The sequence below is a fragment of the Chelonia mydas genome, chromosome 2 (genome assembly GCF_015237465.2).
Source record: "Chelonia mydas isolate rCheMyd1 chromosome 2, rCheMyd1.pri.v2, whole genome shotgun sequence".
Lineage (NCBI taxonomy): Eukaryota > Metazoa > Chordata > Testudines > Cheloniidae > Chelonia > Chelonia mydas.
The window spans coordinates 203,791,629-203,815,582 of record NC_057850.1 but is presented as its reverse complement, the minus strand read 5'-3'; the positions used below and the strand labels follow the sequence as shown (position 1 = coordinate 203,815,582).

At 41.4% G+C, this 23,954-nt stretch overlaps 1 protein-coding gene across 1 annotated transcript in view; it reads left to right on the top strand.

Moving 5' to 3' along the window:
- Window positions 1-23,954, top strand: part of DNAH11 (dynein axonemal heavy chain 11) — a 277,792-nt gene that overhangs the window by 155,300 nt on the left and 98,538 nt on the right. The window contains exons 52-56 of the mRNA XM_037890566.2: window positions 1,216-1,378; window positions 4,066-4,189; window positions 5,015-5,157; window positions 11,656-11,817; window positions 22,160-22,393. Of these exons, the coding sequence (XP_037746494.1) occupies window positions 1,216-1,378; window positions 4,066-4,189; window positions 5,015-5,157; window positions 11,656-11,817; window positions 22,160-22,393 (826 nt within the window). The remainder of the gene's footprint in view (window positions 1-1,215; window positions 1,379-4,065; window positions 4,190-5,014; window positions 5,158-11,655; window positions 11,818-22,159; window positions 22,394-23,954) is intronic.

The following is a 23,954-nucleotide window of genomic DNA, read 5'->3' as shown; positions in this document are numbered from 1 at the left end:
TTCAGCTGAGAATTTGGTCTGTGGTTTAATATCACCTTGGCTTAGGATGTTTGGTGACTAGTCAAGTTCTTTCTTTAAACTGTAAGCAAAAAATGCCAGGTGTAAATTGAAGGCTGATCTTCAAACATGTCTTCATGAAGTGATTCTATAGCAAAATTTAGTTACAGTGACTCTTCGCTTAATGTTGAAGTTATGTTCCTGAAAAATGCAACTTTAAGCGAAACAATGTTGAGCGACTCCAATTTCCCCATAAGAATTAATGTAAATGGGGGGGGGGGGCTAGGTTCCAGGGAAACTTTTTTTGCCAGACAAAAGGCATAATATACATTTTAAACAAGCAATTTAATACAGGTATTAAACAGGCTGTCAGCCCCCCCATCAGCTCCCCTCTGCTCCCCTCCCCCCAGCACCTCCCACCCACCAGCAGACCCCGTGGATCAGCACCTTCTCCCTGCTCCCCCTGCCTCCTGCCCGCAGCAATCAGCTGTCTTGCAGCATTCAGGAGGCTGGGGGGAGGAGCGAGGACGTGGCGTGCAGCCTCCCCTTTGCCTCCTGAATACTACAAATGAGCTGAGTGCTGCGGGCAGGAGGCGGGCACTAATCCGTGGGGTCCGCCAACAGGCGCGGGGGGGGAGGCGCATAGGGGGGCTGCCAGCATGGAAAAAGCAGGTGGCCAAACAACATTATGGGGGGGCATTGCACAACTTTATATGAACATGTCTGGCAATGGAGCAGGGACGTAAAATTGAAACAAAGTTAAGCGAAAGGACGTTAAGTGGGGAGTTACTGTAATCCCTTTGTCTTGGTGGTCCAGATCGCCTAGTACTAAATGCCTGATGTGCTCTTAAATGCCTGATCTATGCCCGTTGAAGTTAAATGAAAGTCTTTTTACTTCAGTAGGCATTGATTAGGCCTTTAAAATGTTGCTGAACAAGAGGTCACCTTAAAGGTTGTACATCCAGTGAACTCAGGTTGAGGAATGGTGCTGCATCTATGCTATTTGGGCAAGGAAGATTAATCTCATCTATCTATCAAGATTTCCAAATATTGGAGAAAGTTGGCAATAGAAAGATGAAATGATGATAGCATGTATATGGAGGTCAGGAGCACCCTAATACAAAAATAGTTACAGCCTTAAATTACATATCCAGGGAAATTAGAAACTGAATTAATATGACCTTGTATTCTATATTGTATTCATTTTTCCATCATCAGATGCCGCGTTAGTCGTATCTTGGAAGCCCCTCGGGGTTATGCACTTCTTATTGGAGTAGGCGGTAGTGGAAAACAAAGCTTATCTAGGCTGGCAGCATACATCAGCTCCCTTGACGTGTTCCAGATCATGCTGAAGAAAGGCTATGGGATCCAGGACCTAAGGGTAAACCGATAGATATTGTTTGATTCTCCTAAGAATTAGTGACTTTGAGAAGTTGCTATTTGGAACCTGTATAATGACTATAAGAGTGCAGGAAGGGCAGTACAATTTGAGATTAGAGCTGGGCAAAAATTTTCAGACCAAAAAAAAGGTTAAAAATACCCCCAAACCTGAAAAAGATATTAAGTATTTTGCTCGAACCAATATTTTTCAACTTTTTCAGTTCTCTGAAAAATTAAAATAATTTTGTTTTGGGTCGACCTAAATGAATTTTGTGTTTGGTGGTTGTTTTTTCATTGGCTAGTGAATTGAAAAATCAGTTATTTTCACAGCTCTTCTTTCTGGAACAAAACTTGTGGTTCCTATGGTTTTCAGCTGTGCTTTTAAAATTTTCTTTAGCTCAACAGAGAAATCATAGGTGGAAGGGTACTTTTTGTCTATTTACATATTTTACAGTATTTTGGTAGTTTCCCTTAAATCCTGTGGAAATTCCTCCCCTGCCCCAAAGGTAGCTATTTTCTAAGCTTCAACGATCTGGGTAAAAACTATGGTACTTACAATTATCCCCTTTGTTATTAGTTTTTGGTGATCAGTTGTAAGCTCATTAAGTGGAATAAAACAGGGCAAAATTCTGTCCTTTGTTACATGTGTGCCATTTAAATTAGTGGAGATACTCATATACTTAAAGTTAAACCTGTGCTTAAGTGATTTGCTGGATAGGGCTGGATTGTTGAGGACCTTGGGGATTGACTCCTATGTGCACTAATAGGGGAAGAGGTTATATAGAATTTCTTCACCCCCACATTCCTTGTGGAGCAGCAAGTGAAGATTCCAAACCTAGTGGCCAGAGTGCTAGATGAGGGTCTGTGTATGACCCTGGCTGGTGCATTATGGCCCCAATAGAAAATTATCTGCCAGTTTGGATCAGGATCAAGCCACCAGAGCATATGCTTCATTGGCTACTAAGTGCAAAGGGGAGGTACAACAGTAAAATATGCTCCAGTGCACACTTCTCCCCCAAGCCATCCTTCCCAGCACCAACACGAAGGCTGAAAACACACTGCATATGGTTCTGCTCTACTTCCCATCCATAGAAACTGGCAAGCATATAATAGAAAAGGCAGGGGATTTTGCCTATAGTGAATGGCAAGAGTGTATGTATTTATGCTGCTTTTCTTCCCTATTTGAAGAATATTAATTTAAAACCACCTGGAAGTTAAGGGGATTGCATGGAGTTGTAATGGCAGAATTTGGACCTCACTGAGCTACTGTTGCCACCTTATCATAGAATCATAGAATACCAGCGTTGGAAGGGACCTCAGGAGGTCATCTAGTCCAACCTCCTGCTCAAAGCAGGACAAATCCCCAATTTTTGCCCCAGATCCCAAATGGCCCCCTCAAGGATTGAACTCACAACCCTGGGTTTAGCAGGCCAATTGTCAAACTACTGAGTTATCCCTTCCCCCGATGAAGCATTCTAGCTAGGAATGATTTCAAGTATAGAGCCATTTGTTTCTTTGTATTCAGTTTTTGTGTGAAATAATCCTTGTATCCTGAAGTCATCATCTCCTGCTAGCCTTCCTGATCATTTCTACAATTAATTGTGATGTCAGAATTGGAGGACAATGGCTTCAAGTGAAGACTTGGGGCTTTTCTACACTGCCCTGCAGTTCCCACTACCGGGGAGTGAATGGTAGTTTGCCCCAAAGTGCTGTGCTGTGATTCCTTCATGTGGACAGCGTGGGAGGAAACCAAAAGGTTCCTAGTTGACATCCTGTTTGATGACGACGATGTTAAGATGAACTAGGAACCTTAGTTCACGCCTGCACCATCCACACGGGGGGAGTTACAGCATAGCATTTTGGTGTAAACTGCAGTTCACAGTTTGGGCTGTGTGGCAGTGTAGACATAGCCTAAGATGTAGCAGCAGATGAACTTTTGCCCTAAACGATTGAGGAGGGGAGAGGAACCTGCTGACCCCTGTCAGAGCCAGAAGATCTCCCTACCACTGGACCACATGGCGGGCTGAGCATATCAACTGGCATGGTATATCATCTATATCACAAAAGAAATCAAATTCAGATGCAGGTGATGTCTTCTCTTTTTCTAAATTATTTGTTCCATATTTGTACAATGCTTAGCCCAGTGTGATCCAGATCCATAACTGGGGCTCCTAGGTGCTATCGCAATACAAATAACAACAATAACATCCCATTCCTCTCTCAGCGAAATCCTTCAATGCTCTTCCTAGCAAAACAAACAAACAAAAAACCCTTTGCATTCTGCGTACAACAGATACAATAAGAAAACCAATCAAAAAGATTAAGCTGGCTTTTCTGTGTGATGCCTAGATATTATTAGCATAATTAAAACTGTTCTTGAGAGGGAGTTACTTGGCAGAGATGTTACAATATCAGTTTTCACTATATTAGGAGATAATTTTTATTGATTAGCAACCTGTTTTCATCACCACCACTTGGTCATGTCAAAGCCACTGTTCTTGTCATCAGATGTCAAAAACTGGAGATAACCTGCTTTTTTCCCTTTGGATGCAATGTGGCAAGCTAAAAAGCTGGAAATAAATTGTAAAGGCAACGAGGCATTGCTGTCAATTACATGCATTTCATGCCTTTCCCCCCACTGTATCAACACTTTAACAAACCATGAATGATTGCCTCTTTTCCTTACAGGTAGATCTTGCCAATTTGTACATCAAGACTGGAGCCAAGAGCATGCCCACTGTGGTTTTGCTGACAGATGCCCATGTTGCAGATGAGCGCTTTCTTGTGCTGATTAATGACTTGTTGGCATCAGGTGATTAGACCAACACATTTCTTGAAAGATCTTCCCCAATGACAAACGATCTGTGGTTTCAGTGAACTTTAGAGAGAGATTATTTGTCTTTGAGATGTTTGCAGGGGGAATCCTTCAGAAGGAGCCATTTTAAACCCAGCCAACTTGAGTATTATACCTAGTTTGCTTAAGGAATCAGTGCCCCCTTGAGAAGGCTAATAACAAGGTCATGTAATTCATAGATTGTAGACTTCATGCCCCTGATTCTTCTCTTCGCTGATGTCATTTTACACTGGTGTAATTCCACTGATTTAAATGCATTTATTCTGATTTTGCCAGTGTAAGAGAGAGGAGAATCGGGCTCTGTTAATATTTTGGGGTACGGATTCTGAATTTGGAGGTCACAAACAGGACGAGGGCAGGTTATGACCAGCATCCCATTCTTTATAGCTTGAGCGGAGTCCTGAAACTCTTTTTCACTTGTAACATGGGGTAACTGTCTGGAAAAAGTTGAGAGCTACTGTTTTAGAGGACAGCACACCCATGAGTGTACTTCATGGTTTGTAGAAGTAAAACACAGAATTTTTTTCACTTGAGAGAAAATTCTCTTTCGATAAAAATGTCTGGGTAGCACTAGCTGTTGTTGTTTATTCCCATAGCACCTAGGATCCCCAGTCATGGACCAGTAACCCATTGTGCTAGGGTCTGTACAGACAGGACAAGAAGGTAGTCCCTGCTGCTAGATCATATAAAACATACTTTAGTTAATAGTTTGGACTCTTGCTTTTTAGGACTTTTCTGATTTCTTCTCTCCCCTGCCCCCGTCCCCCTTATGCTGTTATGCAGGAGAAGTTCCAGATCTATTCAGCAATGAAGATATGGATGGCATTATTACAGGAATTAGGAATGAAGTCCGAAGCCTGGGTCTGATTGACACCAGAGAAAATTGTTGGAGATTCTTTTTGGACAGAATACGGCTACAGCTAAAAGTAAGGAAAATCACATGCTAGAGAAACTTTGTGAAACCAGCAGCTGGTGATGGAAAATTGGATTATTTGAATATGCTATCGAGTGTGTTTAGAATCCAGGATGCTATACATAAAGATGCACATTTCCACATGGGTAACACCTTTGACAATGAGCTTACATTTATATAGTGGCTTTCATGCAGAAAGATCCCAAAGTAACGTACAAACGGGTTACAAACTATGGACCTAATTCTTCCCTAAATCTGTCTTGAAGTTATTGGGAGCTGGACTAGGCTGTAACATTATATGCAAGTGTATTTAGATACAGGCCTTATCAATACTGGGACTCTAACTACTGATTAGCTGCACTGGTGTAAATCATGACTGCAGTAAGCATTTGCACTAGTGATTAAAATTTCACTTTAGAGTCCCCTTCACTCCCTATCATAATGCAGTTGTTTTATAGGTAAAATGTTGGAGCTGTTTAACAGAGCAACACTACAAAGCAATTTAGGGTAGGATGTGAAGAAGAATGCCATATCCTATTGAAACCTAGTGTCAGGGAAATGTTATGTAGACAGAACATAGTTATCCATGTTGGAAACTGGAAAACAGAAGCCCGCCACTCTGCTCTTGTGAAAAGTGTCATGGCATCTTTAAAGGCTTGAAGGTCACACACACCTCAATTTTACATCTCATCTATACAGATAACAAGAATATCCACTTTTATAACTGTTTAAAAAAAAAGCAGCAGTTTTGGATTGAAATGGATATAAATTCTTGTACTGCAGGGATTAAGCTGATCTCTAACCAATTTTCACCTCTCTTCACATCCACTTACTCTCCGCTGCTTTTTTGTGTCTTCTGCCTTCCTCTTCTATTGCCATCACTTCTGTCCTCCACTGGTGATTTTTTCTTTAACCCAGAACTGTGGTGAACATTGGATATTGGTCTCTGGGAGCATAGGGAGGGTCTGGTATGAATTGCATTCTCTGCTACTTTTGATCATCAGGCTTCAAGTGCATCAGAGCTGAATGGGGAAAATAGCTGCCCACTTGATATCTAGCTCTAGTTAGTGTTGTTAGTCTCTCAGGCTCATGAATATCAAATTCATATGCAATTTTTTTTTAAGAAGGGAGGAAAAAAGCTGTGAATTCCTGTATATCTCCTCCTCAGTTTTATCTTCTCCCTTCCCTTCCCTTTGTACCCCTCTGATTGCTCCTATGATTTCATTATTTTTAAAAGGCCTTTTTAAAAACCTGCTTTCAAAATGCCTCTTACCTTGCCACCGTTTTGCAGGTCTCCCACTGTGCAAATTACCATTTCTGGAGACAACAACAGGGGGTATCTATTCACATCGCAAAGACTGCGAACTAGAGATTTTGTTGTTCTGTAGGAGACATAAAATTCATGAGTTAACACACTCGCAGATATCTGTATGTACTTATGGTTATTGCTGGGTGACCCTCCTCTTCCTCCTCCTCCCTACCTCCTTTCCCCAGATTTGTGGTGTAAACACAGACTAATACGATATAAAAGAGAATACATTAAGTATTTCAATCAATTCCTGAACCTCAAGCTTAATGAAGGTAAAAACATCTCTTTACTATTCAGTGTTTTACTAAAATCAATGCTATAGATTAAGCCCCTGTTTTCTTTGTGATCACTGCTTATGTTGTACCTTAGTTAGGTCTGGGAGTAGAATCTGGACTTCAGATTAAATCTGGGCCCTCTTTTTTTGACAAAACATGCAAGAGTAAAAACAAAATGCCAGGATAAGAACGACAAAATTATTCTATTTGGAGCTTCAAAACAACGCTGCTATTAAAGTATGGGGCTGACACCAATTCTGCTTATGCTGGTATAAATACTAACAACTTTTGTTAAGGTTACTGTTGCTTCAACCAGTTCCCCTCCTCTCCTCCATGACTGTTCATTCCTCACTTTTCCCACCTCCTGTCTCCTTAGTTATCTTCATCATTTGCTGTAGAAATTAGCTCTGAAATGCTTTGGCATTCTGGGGCCCTTGCCTACAGGTCACCAAAATAAGCACTGGTGGAAGTTTGTTGGCTACATCAGAGCAAATGCAAGAACACGTTACTAGAATGTACATTTTAAAATCTCAAAAAGTTCTGTGTGTGAGGACTGAAAAGCAGGTGGGATGTGTAGCTAATTCAATAAAGCCACAATTTATATGCTATGAGGAAGTTAAAAGAAAGCATAAAAAGTACAGTACCTTGTAGATACTCGTGAGCTATTTTGAGGTGGAAAAGCCAAGTAAGCTTAGGTAGAAAAGCATCTGCACCCCAAAAGTGCAATATAAATAATAATTCCACAGGTTTAATTAAATAGGTCATCAAAAGTAATTATTATACCATAAATGTAATTGTGCCTAACATTTAGAAAGGAGAGAAACTACTAGTTGGGACAGAAGACTGAGAAACTGTTAAATTCTGAGTCGCTCCTGCTTAGCAGTGTGTGCAAGACTTTGGATTTTGATTGTCCTTGCATCAAAGGTACTGAGAAAGCTGGGTATGAAATCTGCATGAATGTGAGGAACAGAGGCTTGGTCTACATTACAGCATTAGGTCAACATAAGGCAGCTTATGCTAACCTAATTATGTCAGTGTACAAACTACGGACTTGCTCCCGCCGATGTAAATGCCCTACTACACTGACATAATAACTCCACCTCCACAAGAGGCATAGGGCTTATGTCGATGTAGTTAGGTTGATGCGGTGTCCGTGTAGACATGGCAGGTTACTTGCATTGGCTGTTGGTTGTCATTTTTGTCAATTTCACGGCTCCATGCTAGAGCCGTGAAATTGACAAGAAAGCCCGGAGGCTCCCAGCTCCCCGCCTGGAGCAGAGCTGCGCCTGCCTGCTCCCCAGTCCCAGCCAGGCTGTTGCCCGGGCTCCTGGCTCCCCATTCCCCACTGGGAGCCTGGCTGCATTGAAGCTCCCTGCTTCCCACTGGGAACGTAGCAGCCACTCAACAGGGAGCTGAGAGCCCCAACAGCAGGTGTGCTCCTGGAAGGGAACCCAGAGCCCTATTGGCAGCTGTGCTCCTGGTGGGGAGCAGGGAGCTGCAAGTCCTGACATGGAGTGGGGAGCTGAGAGCCACCCCGGTGGCTGCTATGCTGCCTGCGGGGAGCAGGCTGCTCCTCCTCTGGGCTCCCAGTGGGGAATGGAAGCTGGGAGCCCTGTGGCAGCCTGGTGGGGAGCTGGGAGCCCGGGGGCAGACCAGCTCCTGGGGGGAGCAGTGCATGTAGCTGAGAGCCCATGTTCTCAGCCCCCAACACTGCCCCTCTTCAGTTGGTGGAAGTACTCCTAGTGAGGACACACACCACCGACAGAAGAAGGGCAGTGTGGACATGAACCACTGCGGTAATTACTGCAGTAGCTGTAAGTCGACCTAACATAAGTTGACTTACGTTTGCAGTGTAGCCATACCCTTAGTTAAGTGGGAAAGAAGTAACAGCTTCATGAGACTGGAACATAGTTTTGCAACATAGAAAGGGAACACGTGTAAAGGTGTAATAAATACAACTTGGTGTTATAATTGAACTGCATGGTTCCAGAAAAGTAGGAGGGCTATATGGAGGAGAGGGGAACTTATTTGAAGATCACAGAGGAGAGGAGGCATGAAAAAGGGGCATGAAAAAGTTCAGATAATCAGCCATACTTTTGAGATTCTCTAACAGAACCTCGTATCCTATTTTTGTTCACTCAACTCTGGTTCAAAGCTTATTATTGCTGACACATTCTCAAGTGCTATCCAGGATAAATGTACAAGTGAGTTATGGGTAGAGGAATCTGAGGTAAATATGAGAGGGGTGTTCCCTCTGTCTGTATATAAACTAGATCAACTGGGGAAAACAGAGTGACTACAGCAAATCAAATCTCCATTATAATATGAAATAGTCATTCCCCCGCCCCACCCCCCCGTGCCACACAAAGAAATAAACAAACCGAGATCATAGCTATAGTGAAGTGAAGCATTGTGCCAAGCATGATGGAAATTGAATTGCTACATGTGAGCCACAATTAATTAGGAGTAAAATAAAAGGGGGTAAATGGAATAAAAAATGATGAGGGGTGCAGGGCAAAACTGAGACCATGATCCCAAATGCATGGATTTGGGGCCTTAATTTTGTTCTTTACATGTAGGATTTTTCCCAGTAACAGCTCCAGTTGCCATCTTACTAACTCAGCTGGTATTTTCATGTTGACAGTTGTCTGTCTTCTTTACTTCATCTCTCTTTTTCCTCCTCTCCCATCACTTTCTTCTCCCTCACTGCCAGTCTTTCACTCTCTCCTCCTCCTCCCCCCATCTCCATAATGATTTCCAAAAGGACTGTTGAAATTGTGCCCTTTATGCTAATCTTCTGGCCAGTAGCGTTTCCCTCTGAGAACAGTGCCAGCGGTTCTGTGAAGCTGTCAGTGATCACACAGTCCTGCTTCTGGAGCCAGCACCATCAGGAGGAAGCACCACTTTGCCCCTACACCACTAATTGTGAATTCAACAAGAGTTTCCTTGTCACATTGGTAGAAAGGGGTGGAAGCATGGGCGGAAATCCCCATAACCATGCACTGATTTCAAGCCCTTCAAAGCTAGAACAGACCAACGGCAAAGTGACAAAAGCCACATGGGTGGTGGTGTTGCAACAGACTGTAGAGGTGCCAGTCAGTGATGAGGGTCTCCTTGTATGAGGCATGGCAAACCGGCATAAGAAAAAGAAAAGGAGTACTTGTGGCACCTTAGAGACTAACCAGTTTATTTGATAAAATAAATAAATAAAATAAACTGGTTAGTCTCTAAGGTGCCACAAGTACTCCTTTTCTTTTTACGAATACAGACTAACACGGCTGTTACTCTGAAACCATAAGAAAAAGACCGTCCTTGCCCCCAAAGAATTTACAATCTGAGCATAATCTTCATTATTTGAATGGTAGTTTGGGGTCATTACTGCTGGAATTTATTCACCTTTGCCCATAAGTGCAGATTGATTGCAACAAATTGTCCATATGGTTTCGTGAGCTATAGCTCACTTCATTGGATGCACTTGTATCGGATGCTGTAACTCACGAAAGCTTATGCTCAAATAAATTGGTTAGTCTCTAAGGTGCCACAAGTATTCCTTTTCTTTTTGCGAATACAGACTAACACGGCTGTTACTCTGAAACCTGTCCATATGGGTTACTCCCACACGGAAGAATTTATAGAAAACTGTTCTGTAGTAGCTAGTCTTCGGTATTTTTTGTAGGGAAGCCATTCATCCCAACTTGTCTTTCTTTCCCCTCCTCTCCCAAGGGTCTGCCATCCCTGCCAAATGTTATTCCTGACCAATCCCCTCTATTTTTAATTCTTCCTTGACTTCTCTTATTTCACCCCTCTATATTTCCCCCACTCCAGCTTCCTTTATCTCTCTGCTTTTCTTCCTTTTCAGCTGGCCTCACTTTGCTTCTTGACAATTTTCTGTGAATAAATTATAACAGCAGTGACAGATGACTAAAGAGGCAGAATAAACCTATCATCTATCTAAAGTGCTCCGCCAGTCTCTGTCCTGGCTTCTGCAGTTATTAGGAATGATTATAATAAATTCTGGACGTTTTAGTGAAAGTACTATTTGGGTATTTTTCCACTGGAACTAATAGTATTAAGATACTTACTCAAACAGATGTTGATACCACATGATTTGAAGTAGTCCTAAATAATAAGAGAAACTATGCATCTCATCTAGGAGGGTAGAAATGGGCAAAAAAACACTCCTTCTCACTTTTGACAATCCAATGCTTGACAGTCAGCTAATTATCTTAAATCAAACATAACGCTCTAAAAAGATGTTAAGTAGAGTAAATATCCACTCCACCAGCTCCTCCGGAGTAGCTTTTGCAAGACACTGATATCAACAAATAGTCTCATCGTGGTATTAATTGTTGTTATTATTTAGTTTATTTTTTTTATTTAATTTTTTATCTATTTTTTTTTTATTTATTTATATTTTACCTAGATGTTTTAGCCCTGATGTGGAAGCTGTATTCTGCTTTCCAGAAAGAATAATCATTGAAAATGCATGTACAAACTATGAGCCCTTTTCTTTTTTTCAGATGCCTTTTGAGCTCGCAGGGAGATTTTGAAACATTATTAGATATTACTTTAACCTACATAGCCAATCTAACAGTCTATCTCTAACTGTCTCTGTGTTGACAAAATCTTACAGTCACATTACTGAGTTTAATATACATGAAGCTAAATAACTGATACTAGCTTGGGGAGGGAGGGAAAGAACTGACAGGCAGGCATTGTTTGTATAATATACAATATAGTGAGTAAAACTTATCTGCATCAGGTAAAATTGTAGTTTGCCTAAGTTCATTAGCTGCTAGGCTGATTGGAATTTCAGTTGTGAACCCACTTGCAATGGCTCATTGCCATGGTTCACTACATTCCTTTCTTTAATCGCCTCAACTTGCCATGTAATTCTTTACTCTCTTTTCCCTCCTCATCTCTGCAGATCATTTTGTGTTTCTCTCCAGTTGGTTCCACGCTGAGAGTTAGAGCTCGGAAGTTCCCAGCCATAGTTAACTGCACAGCTATTGACTGGTTTCATGAGTGGCCGCAGGAGGCCCTGTACTCCGTCAGCAGGAGGTTCATTGAGGAGACGGAGGTGATTGAGGTACAGAGTTTCAAGCTCGTCAATCAGATGAGAAAGCAACACAGATCCCTGAAAGATCAATAATTGAATAAGCTGGAAAAACAATTTCCTTTTTCATTCCTTTTGCATATTCATTGTCTTTTAAGGTTATAAAGCTTACCCCAGCTACTGACTGCATTTCTATGACATGGGGTCATAGGAGGGGGAGGGGGAGGGAAACAGTGCTGAGAGTGCATGGCTTATCTTCCCCAAAATTTCCCTGGATATTGGGCTTTTGGAGATCCCACAGACATGGGATTGCCCCGGGCCATGGGGTAGATTTAACCCTGTCAGTATAATGAGAGGTGTTCACTAGCACAGTAATAGATGGGGTCCCCAAACATTTGCAGTCTACAACCCAGATTGTTACCTCAGCAGAGCTAAATGTTTTCCATCCACTGAAGTTCTGGACAGGTTGAAATCTTCCCAGCAGCTACGCGCACAATGCAGCCAGCAGTTTAAAACCTGGGGACAGAGTTATTTCCTCCCCTTACACTGGAGTCTGAAACTTGACCCACCCCAAAAAATCCCATGACAATATGTTTCCTTTTAGGCTTTCAGTGTGTAAAAAAAGCCCAAACATAGCTCCTGTGATGGGCTTTTAAACAGCCTGACAGCATTTTTCCAATTGTGTTTTTTCTCCCATATTGTCTTGGGGGTAGTATGGAGAAAGGAGAAAGCTACTCATTAAAAGACTTTTAAAGGACATTGACCTCCTTCTTTCAAGGGTGTTTTGTTTCTGTCCCTCTTTCAGCCTGATAGGGATGTGAGGGTGTATATCTGATCAGGCAGCTGGCATCGTTACGGATGCTGATGGCAGAAACTGATGTGAAAGCGTAGATAATCCAGTTCCTGATATTACAGTGCTTGCTCCTATATAGTTCACATTAATCCAGAAAAGATGTTTAATCTCTTTCAACAACTCTGAAAATATTCCTCTGTGAATTTTGCATCCCAGGATTTTGGGAAGACCATGGATCCTCTCCCTTTTCACAATGGCAGGTTCTGAGTTGTTTTTCTAAAGTAGTGTGTAAGTGAATTTGGTGGCTCTGAAGGAGAGGGACTCTCAGCAGAGGCTGGTGTGCCAGCTTCTATATGCATTGGTGGCTGGATCCTGACTTTAATATATGATTTACTATTATGGTATTCAACCTCCTTTGGTCAGAGACTGCCAAGGGTCTGATACCAGCTTGTGCGGTGGCTTTGTGATGTAGACTACTATTTTCACTAATGAGCTACATGCCAATTTGAACTCTGATCTCCAGATGTGAGAAGTTGGTTCATTAGCCCCTCGCTCCCCCACATGTGGCTGTTTTTAAAAGTTAGAATCTAATGTGTGTGGAAATTTAATGCAGAAAGGGTGCTGATACAGTTTCATTTATAAGCAAAAAAGATGTCAGGACATTGTTGGTTTTGGTTCAGTGGCAATTAGTGTGTAGAAACTCTGACTTTCAGGGGACAGTACTTCCATTTTCCTGGGTCCGTCTAGTGATGTAAGGGATTTGTAAAGACCTGAAGCACAGGATTTCAGGAGTGCAGATGAAGAGCCTAGCATCTCAAGTCAGCTATCCCCTGGCATTAAGGAGAAACTCCATAGGGAGAGTTTCCAGGCAACTGAATGCTGTGGGGATGGCAAAACCTGCAACTGAAGGTCTGGTGGTGGCAACAGGTAAGATACCTCTTAGAAAAGAGCTTGCAGAACTTGATGCCACCAGTTAGATGCAATAAGGACTGGAACTTTGGGAAAAGAGACAACAAATTTTGTGCTGGATTAATATATTTTCTGTTACTGATAAACATCTGATTTCTGTGATAGACTTTAGTTATTAGTTAGTTGAAAAGCCTGAATAGGCAATAAAATTTTAATGTGAAGGAGACAGCAGCATTTGTGCTCCATTCATAAAGAAAAAATACAGAATCATTAAAGAATAAAGTAAAGAAGGGATGGAGGGCCCTCTTTGGTGATCTTTACATCCTGGTAGCAGAGCTATTTTGTGTCCTTTACCTCTTGTGCCATTGACAGTGATCAGTGCCAGGCAAGTTGTGATATGAAGCGTGACCAATGACATCTACTGGCTATGGAGAGACTTGCTTCACTTCTTATCTCAGTGTCTCACATCACTGTTTGCTGTAGCCCGCTCTACAGTGGTATACTGATGCCTCCTATAGGATTCTGAGAGCAAGAGAGAGAGAGACTTAGAAATCCTTACTGTTTTTGATAAAAACAGCCCAACCTTGCCTTGTAAGGTACTTAAAGAGATTTTGGTGGTAGGGCACCTGAATATATATATATATAATTTGCTGTTTTATCAACTTACACATTCCTGTTTAGTTTAAAGGAGAAATGAGGATAATGTGCAGAAGAGAGAGCATGTTTATGATGCACTTCCTTTTGTCTAAAGGTTAAACACATTTATTTTGATTTGAATGAATACAAATTTTGATCACTTCCTTAATAAATTGAAATCCACACCATTAAGAACACAACATGGGTCATCTCAGTTTAGGCATTTAATATTAACAGACCCTTTGCTAAGAATAATGTTTTTACATGGTATAAAGTACCTGCTTTGGACATCTGGAAATAAGTCATTAACAGAAGGATATGTGCATATGTGATTCTCTTCTGTACAGAGGCACAAATGAGTGGATAACTGTCCCTAAGAAATATTTTTCCTGTTCAGCCTAATAATGAAATAAATGGCAGTTGACCCAATAGACAAAATAATTTGATGTTTTATCTTCATCATCAGACATTTATTTTAGGACTCTGTCTCAGCACTCTCTCTTCTCAGAGTAGCAATTGATGGCTGAGACAGTCCAGATAATGTCAGTGGGTAAGTGAAGCCAATTAGAAGACTAACATGGTAAAACAAAGTATAAAAAGACAGGCAAGGGAGGTGGGAGTGGAAGGGGGTAGGGTGGACCTGGAACAGAGAAGGACAGAGCAGCTATAACAGCTGTCTTTTTGAAAGAAAAAAAAACTAAAGGAGACAGAAGAGAGCAGAGATGAATCAGAAAGGCAGGTGAGGTGAGTAGCATAGCAAAGAGGGCAGCTGAGAAGTAGTAGAAAGTGTGAAGGGGGAATGATCAGAGAGGAATGAGGAGCAAAGGGAGGGCTAGGAGGGCGGCAGAGATGTATTAGGGAAGTAGGGTGAGAGAGGATTACCCTGAAGAACAGAGAGACCCTTAGCTGGTATCTGGCCGCCTCTGTCAGCTGAAAGGGATTTATGTGGGTGGGTTTTTCCTTTTTTCATTTGTAGCACTGCTGTGTTTCATGGGCAGTTCAATTTGCTTCATTTTAGATATTTAGATATCCTTTTATTGCCTCTTATCAGAGGAGGCTTGTTAGCCACAGTTCACCTGTGTCCAAACTGTTGGCATGTATTATGATCATGTCATCCAGTAATTTGGGAAGATGAATGCCAGATCTACAGTTAAGCACTTGGTTATTGGTTTAACCTACACTCAACTTTTAATTGTCCCAAACCTGTGTTTTAAGAAAACCGCAGTAACTACAAGAGGTTTGAGTTTGAGGCAGGTTTTGAAACTGTGCTTTAAAAGAAAAAAATCACTACAAATAAAATAGTACAGCTGAGTGACCCCTTTAAAAATAAACCTCTGAATTTAATGCCAGCTCTCTTGTGGTGAAATGAAACAGAAGAAATTCAGGCCAATGGAGAGTAATTGGATTTTGTGGTTGGTTTAGGGTTCAGCATTTAGGCAGCATCTACAGGTGAAGAGAGAAAACCAGCTTTCTCCCCACCTCTAGAATGAAATCCTGGCCCCACTGGAGCCCATAGGAGTTTGAAACCAAAGGCAAATTGGGCCAGGATTTTATACCTATTGTTTAAAAAGTCTAACACTGTATTTTGGGACTGGGTCGGGGGAAGGACTGGCAACATCCCAAAGCTTCATTCTCATCGGTTACTAGAATCTCTGGATGCAACTAGGCAATGGTTATTGCATATCACCATGTTCAGTGGGACTGAAAGTCTAATCAAAGAACTTCATTTGGACTAACAGAGGATTTACAATGGCTCTTCTGCAAAACCCACATCAATTTTCAGTAAACTCCTTTTTGCTTTATTTTTGAATTGTGTTAAAAAAACTCAGCTATTTGACTGATCCTAGCAGCAGGATTTCACCAGACCTGCACTCAGTTCTTTCTCTTCTTATTTCCTGTACGAGGGCTAGAAATACCCAGAAGAGACACAAAATAAAATATGTGAAGATCAGTGGAGTGGTAAATGATGATGAGAACAGGGCAGAAATGCAGAGCAATCTGGATCACTCGGTAAACTGGACCCATACAAACAAAAACTGTAATACAACCAAATACAAAGTTATACAGAATGAAGGGGACCTTTATTATGGAAAGCTGTGACTATGAAAATAATTGAGGGATCATAATAGAAAAGCAACTGAACATGAGCTCCCAGTGGGATACTATGGCAAAACAGGCTAATGTGATCCTTGCATGTATAAACAGGGGAGTAGAGACCGGGGGACGGGGGGCGGTGTTTGCCTCGCCTCTGCATATGGCACTGGTGAGATCAATAGTGGAATACTGCATACAATTCTGATCACATTTTTAAAAGGATGTTGAAATATTAGAGAGGGTGCAGAAAAGAGCCACAAAAAGGATTCCAGGGCTGGAGAAAATGCCTAAAAGTGAGAGACTTAAGGAGATCAATCTGTTTTGTTTATCAAAAAGAAGATTGAGAGGCATCTTGATTTACAGTGTTATAATTATTCTCATTAAGAAAAAATACTGGTACTGTAGGGCTCTTTAATCAGGTGGAGAAAGGTATAACAAGATCCAATGGCTGGAAGCTGAAGCAGACAAGTTTAAATTGTAAATCAGGCACATGTTTTTAACAGTGAAGGTGATGAACCATTGGAAAAAACTACCAAGGGCATTTGGTGGATGTCTTCAAATCAAGACTGGGTGTCTTTCTGGAAAATACGTTTGAGTAAAGCCTAAACAAGTTAGTGGCTCAATGATGGGTATCTGGGTGAAACTTAATGGCCTGCGATATACAGCAACTCAGAGTAGATGACCTAATGATCCCTCTGGCCTTAAACTATGAATCAATGAACAAAGTGTGAAGCTGAGAAAAGAAAGTGACTTGCTTTACTCAACAGCATCCTTTCCAGCTGTAGGAGTCTTTCTGGAAGGGTACTGGCCATAGTGTGGTGTAGTGAGGAAGAGAAAAGGAGCTTCAAATTGAGAGAGACTGGGGAGGAAATGTAGAGCATGAGAGTAGAAGTCAAGTTGGTTCTGGTGGGGTTTTTTAAATGTTTTACAGCAAAAACTCAAATTGATAAACATTAACACAGCTTGGCAAAAAGGGAGAACCCCAAGTAGAGATGCTGAGATTTAAATGCCATATATTGGGTGTATAGGGTTAACTCTCCATTATTCAACTTTGGTTGGGGCTGAAATAATGATTGTAAAGTGTGTTCTCTGAGGTATTGGCCCATCTGTCTAATCTTAGTATGCTACGTAATCTCCAGATCCCACAACCAACTGTATTTTCATGTATCAACTGGAAACATAAAATGAGGGGCTCCACAATTAACCTCTTTCCCATCCTTTTTTGGGGGAGGGATGGCTCAGTGGTTTGAGCATTGGCCTGCTAAACCCGTGGTCATGAGTTCAATCCTTGAGGGGGCCATTTAAGGATCTGGGGCAAAAATTGGGGATTGGTCCTGCTTTGAGCAGGGGGTTGGACTAGATGACCTCCTGAGGTCCCTTCCTACCCTGAGATTCTATGATTCAAACAACAAAAAACAAAAAAACCCTTCCCACTCCTTTGAAGTTCTTCTGCTATGCTCTCTTCCACTACAGTGCTGGAAGCTTGGTACTAAACTCTGCACTTCGTTTAAGAAAATTTGTCATTCTACCCCTTGCATAAGATACAGTGAAATCCAGCATAATATGACATAATGGCAGCTTGAAATATCATCCCTTCCTGGCTTCCAGTTCTAACAATGGGTAGGTTTCCCTCCTTGTTTTGATAACTGCCTAAATTACACAATCAAGAGGTTCAGTTGCATCAGTCATTTCTGCTGTTGCTTAGTGCATTTTCAGCTAACGGAACTTGTTAGCGAAAGCTGAGATCTGTAGTCAGAAGGTAAATAGCTGGTTTGGTAATGACTAGTTTAGATCCTGAGAAAAGCAATAAATAGCCTTCCTTATTCAGATAAAAGTCGTCTTAACTCCAGTAGTGACCCAGAGCGGATACAGGATTGTCTGAGCTCTTGCATGCACAAAAGCCAGTATGCTGAGATCTAAAATAAAGTGATTTCCTTGGTGCATCGGAAGTAAAAAAAAAAAAAAAAAAAAAAAAAAAAAAAAAGACTTTGCCTTTGTATTTTGTTACATATTAGTACAAACTCCCCCCCCCCCCCCACACACACACATTCTCTTTAGGAATATTGAATATTCTTGATTCAGAACTTGGTAATCTTGGTTATTGGCTTGTTGCTATTTTATACTTCCCAGTGATCAGCAGTTAAATAAAAAATTGAAAGTGTCAACTAGTTTTACGTAAAGAAGGCCAAACTAGCGATAATAATTTTCTTTGCCTACATCTCTGAATGGGCTTATACTGAAAAATGCAATGTAGCATTAAAAAAAGGAGAGAGATAAATGAATGGCAGAATAAATAATTTATGCTAATGAAATTACTGCAATTAGTAGTTCCACAATGACCCTTTTAAAAGCCACAGCTGTTAATGTCAGGAAGTGCTGTCACTGCTGACCTTATCATAAGAGAAAGTGACAAATTGAAAATGCAGGGAAGACCAATCATCAAAGAGGTCTGTTCGGGAACGATTAGAGTTTTCTGAAAAACAGTGTGAATTACAACCAGCTGCTCTCTGGCTCGGCATATCTCCCATGCTGTGCCATTTTGTTAAGCTTGATAACAATAGTTATTTTGCCCCATTGAGACAAGTTGTCTCAGGCCACTTGCAGCTCTACCGGAACCCACTTCCTCCCTCACTGATTTACAAATGAAACTGTTGTTAAAGAGTGCTTTTCAGGACTGTTGAGTAGAGACCTCTCATAAGCATCATGATTGGGTAGCGGCCAGTTACTCTGTAAGAAGGTTGCCCTTGGCTAGGATGGATATCTGTACTGCAGTGTTTCTGTGTATAATAGACATTTAAAAGTAAAAGACTGAAACAGATTTCTGCTTGTGTCCAAATGTGCATAAAATATTTTTGTTCATTTCCTTGCTTTAAGAAACAGATTTCTGTATTGTATTTTATATTAGCTGGGTTGTGCTACCTTGGCTCCAACAAAGGATGTGGAGACTCTAATTTATTGTTTTAAAGGCAATTTATTTCAACTTTCCATGTATGCAATCGTTCTGTGTTTGGTTCCTGCTTCCGATTTCTGTTATTGCAATCACAGGTGAAGCTGTTTTTTTTAAAGCTAGCTTTTAAAGCCATAAAATATAATGAGGTTTCTCACTAAGAAAAATTGTAAGTCTGTCTACACCAACCTGATTGTAATATTAATGATGTAGGTTTGAAACGTTTAACTGCATCAGCAACCACTCACGAGCAATTTTCCAAAAGATCTCTAAGCATTATTGACAATGCTTTGGTAAATTATGTGTGTCTTTCCTAAGAGTTGGTGTAGCTCATTTAATTCATATTAATTGATTTTTAGGCTTCCCTTGATTAATTGAACTGGGTTCGTCTTGTACAGAATGCAATAAATAATCATTAAAATGAGGGAGATGTGACTCCACAGATTATAAAGTTAAGTACATTAGAAGTCAGAGAGGACAAAATGGAAAAAAAAGTTTAACCCAAGAAGTATTTTCCCAAGCTCCAAGTTCTACAGAATATATATGTATATATGCTAGTGACTCTAATTTTCTTAGACTTGTATATTTTTAATAAAAAGCCCAAAACATTTCTCATGGAAAATTAGCTTTTCATTCCAAGCTTTATTCCGTAAATAGTGCTCCAGATCAAAGCCCCAGGGTGGCATATCTTATCTGCTGGGAATTTTGGAATGAAAATAATTTAAAGACCTGCGCTTAGAACGCTCCTTGTCCTGTCCCTTCCCATCCTCTCCATTTAACTCAAGCTAAGTGGATAAAGATGGAGTTTCACTTTTGTCCATGTTTTGTGCTTGGCATGGGACTACGTGAGTAAATATTATCCCTTTCAAGAGCTTTAAATATGCTTTGCCTGTTTTGATTACCATGTAGTATATTGGAAGAGGTTATACATTCTAAAGAATCATAAAGTAGGATTGTCAAATTAAAACTATAGGAAAGAAGTTATGAAGAAATGCTCCATTGGTGAGTACAATATACATACATCAGTGGCTCTCAAACTGTGGGTCAGGACCGCAAAGTGCATCGTAACCCCATTTTAATGGGGTCGCCAGGGCTAGCTTAGACGTTCCCGGGACCAAAGCCCGAGAGCTTCAGCCCTGGGCATCAGGACTCAGGTTACAGGCCCCCTGCCTGGGGCTGAAGTCCTTGGGCTTTGGCTTTGCCCCTGTCATAAAAAAAAAGGGAAGGGTAACCACCTTTCTGTATACAGTGCTATAAAATCCCTCCTGGCCAGAGGCAAAACCCTTTCACCTGTAAAGGGTTAAGAAGCTAAGATAACCTCCCTGGCACCTGACCAAAATGACCAATGAGGAGACAAGATACTTTCAAAGGGTTTGTCTGTCTGTGCCGGGAAAAGATCAGGAATGCAGTCTCAGTACTTCTGCTAGTTAGTAAGTAATTTAGCTAGAAATGCATTAGATTTCCTTTTGTTTAATGGCTGGTAAAATAAGCTGTGCTGGGTGGAATGTATATTCCTGTTTTTGTGTCTTTTTGTAACTTAAGGTTTTGCCTAGAGGGATTCTCTATGTTTTTTTAATCTGATTACCCTGTAAGGTATTTACCATCTGGATTTTACAGAGGTGATTCTTTTACCTTTTCTTTAATTAAAATTCTTCTTTTAAGAACCTGATTGATTTTTCATTGTTCTTAAGATCCAAGGGTTTGGGTCCGTGTTCACCTGTACAAATTGGTGAGGATTTTTATCAAGCCTTCCTCAGGAAAGGGGGTGTAGGGCTTGGGAGTATATTTTGGGGGAAGACGTCTCCCAGCGGGCTCTTTCCCTGTTCTTTGTTTAACACACTTGGTGGTGGCAGCATACGGTTCAAGGACAAGGCAAAGTTTGTACCTTGGGGAAGTTTTTAACCTAAGCTGGTAAGAATAAGCTTAGGGGGTCTTTCATGCAGGTCCCCACATCTGTACCCCAGAGTTCAGAAGGAACCTTGACACCCCCCTCCCCCGCACTGGGGGTTTGAGCTGAGTCAGGCTTCAGTCCCTCCCTCTCCCCCCCCCAGGGTCACGTAGTAATTTTTATTGCCCAAAGGGGGTCACGGTGCAATGAAGTTTGAGAACCCCTGACATACACTAAGTAATGGATTAAATGCCTGACCCAATACTCATCGAAGTCAGTAGACTCCCTTTGACTTCAAATGGCATTAGATTGGGTGCAGTCCTGTTCTTTTGAAGTCAATGGCGGTATTGCCAATTGACTTCAAGTAGGAACTGGATTGGGGATTATGACATATGTGGGAGTCTGTGGGGATCAGTGGAATCAGAGCAAGACCATCATGCACATTTTTTACTTGACCTGAATGCTATTTTTCAATCAAGAGTTCCAGAAGTGAAATATCAAATTCCTAGCACATTAACTCTACTTAATAGTACAATGGTGATTAATTATAGATCTTAACATTTTTAGCCTTCTGTTGGTGTTTTTTAAAAATAACTCAAATCAGGGATGCTGGAACAGGGGGCCATGGCCTCATCACTTTTTACCGGCTGTAAGGACGAGCGACGGGAGAAGGGGAGCAAGTGGGGGATGGGGTCTTGGAGGAGAAGAGGTATGCAGCAGCGGGGCCTCAGGAAGAAAGGGTGGCACGAAGGCAGGGGCTCACAGAGAAGGCACAGTGTGGGACGAGGCCTCAGGGAGAAGGGGTGTAGTCTCAAATATATGGTGAAATGATGCATAGCACTCAACTGCTGTGGCAATGAAAGTCTTGTGAGTACTGTGAGAATTATTCTAAATTGTAAAAAGTTGGGGAGACTCAGTTTGATTATTTGAATACTTTGTTTAGTGCACTGAAAGGGTTATGCTTTTGAAATGGAGTTTGAAAATTACTATTGCTGGCAATCCTTCCTTAGTTGTGTAACTGCTTCTGAGGTGTATAACTGTATTTAATCTTTGAAATATTCCTTTGCCCTGTCATTTAAATTTGTTTTTGTTCCTTGGATGTTTTCAGCCATGGGTTCAGGATTCCATTTGCCTTTTTATGGCCTATGCTCACACCAGTGTCAATGAGATGAGTGAAAAATATTATCAGAACGAGAGGCGGTACAATTATACCACTCCAAAAAGTTTCCTGGAGCAAATCTCACTTTATAAGGTCCTGCTGGAGAAGAAATACAAGGAGATGTCCAAGCGCATGGAACATCTGGTGAATGGCATTCAGAAGTTAAAAACAACAGCTTCTCAGGTAAATTATCACATATGAGGAAAGACATACTCTTGTCTCTCTCTCTCCTCTAAGGAATGCATTTTTTTTTTCAATCTGACCGTGGCAATATTAGTAATCTTATATTGAAACGTCTCTGCACCTTTTCAGTAGGCTGCTGAGTTCTGGCACTGCCAGTTCAGTGCTGTACTAGGTCTTTGAAACTGGATTTTATTTTATGTAGTGCCTTTCAAGCTCCAAGTATGTGTAGATGACTGTCAAGGAAATGAGTTACTATCTTAACATTTGAGCTAGATTGTGGCTCAAAGTCAGAGCCTACCCTGGAGGGGTGAGAAGGGCCCCAGAAGAAATTTTGAGAGGCTCAGAGTGCAGTAGCAGCAGGGCCACCGTAGGAGAAGGTACAGACGTCTCCTGTCTGTGACAGCTGGCTGGCTGATGGGAAAGGGAGGGTTAGAGGGGTGAAGCCATGCCATCATTTCTTCCTGTCTCTTTTTAGGAGGCTAAGCTAGCTAGCTGTAAACAGTGCCTGTGCTCCCCACCAAACTGTAACTCGTCTCTGCACAGGGATACCAGGAGGGGAAAAGCTCTTTGGATCCTCTTTTCCCTTTTCAGCCTCAGACACACGCTCATGGCTGGCAATTTGTTTGCTAAAACTAAGAAGTCTCTGTGTTTATAGATCTAGAAAGAACATTCAGTTGCAGTGTTTGCATAGCATTGCAACTTTGTGCTAGTGCATGAGAACCGGGGGGGGGGGGGAACTTTATTCCTATTGTTCAAGCTGAGGGATGTGAAAAAAGTAAACAGCCAACATAAAAGCCTTTTATTACTGTATTAACAGTCAGCTTTAGGATATCACATGGTGCTCATGAAACAATGCCTCAAGAGGGTTAAGTGGGAAGATTCCCAGGGTTCTAACAGAGGCAAAGGTGGGGAGAGGTTGTGTAATAATTTTTTTTGGGGGGGGGGGGGGGGGGGGGGGCCTTCAGCATTTCATCTTAACCTTTTCCAGCAAACAAACAGAACAGCCCTCAGATCTTCTGCTGGCTTTGAGGTTTAAAGCCACTACTACTGACTTGGCACCTGTCCGTATCAGGTTATAGTGTATCTCTTCTGATTTGATACAGAATCATATCATGACCAACAACCAGATAAAGTGCTTGAATGAGTAAGAAAAACCAAAGAAGAATAAGAAGAATATATATTTTAAGCACTTCCATTATGCATGGAAAAATACTGTTGTTGAATATTTTGATGTGGGTGACTAGCATGTCAGGCAATAAACTGCTCTTTCAACAAACAGGTAGCCTTTGTTAAACAAAACCTGATTTTTTTTTTTTTATGTAAACCCTTCGGCAAATCTCCATTAAAATTATCTATGAAAGGCTTTTCAGAGCGATTAATGAGCATTTTGCAACATGTCCTGTTGCTGGTGTTTATACAGTTGCATCTTCGTCAGGGCTTGCAGCACCTTGTTGAGCTGCTTAGACATCTCGTTTCAAGAACAACCTTGGTCTCTCATAAACTGGACAGATCACGGTTTGTGCCCATCAGAGGAGGGGCTGAGGTTTTGGCGGTTGTGGTT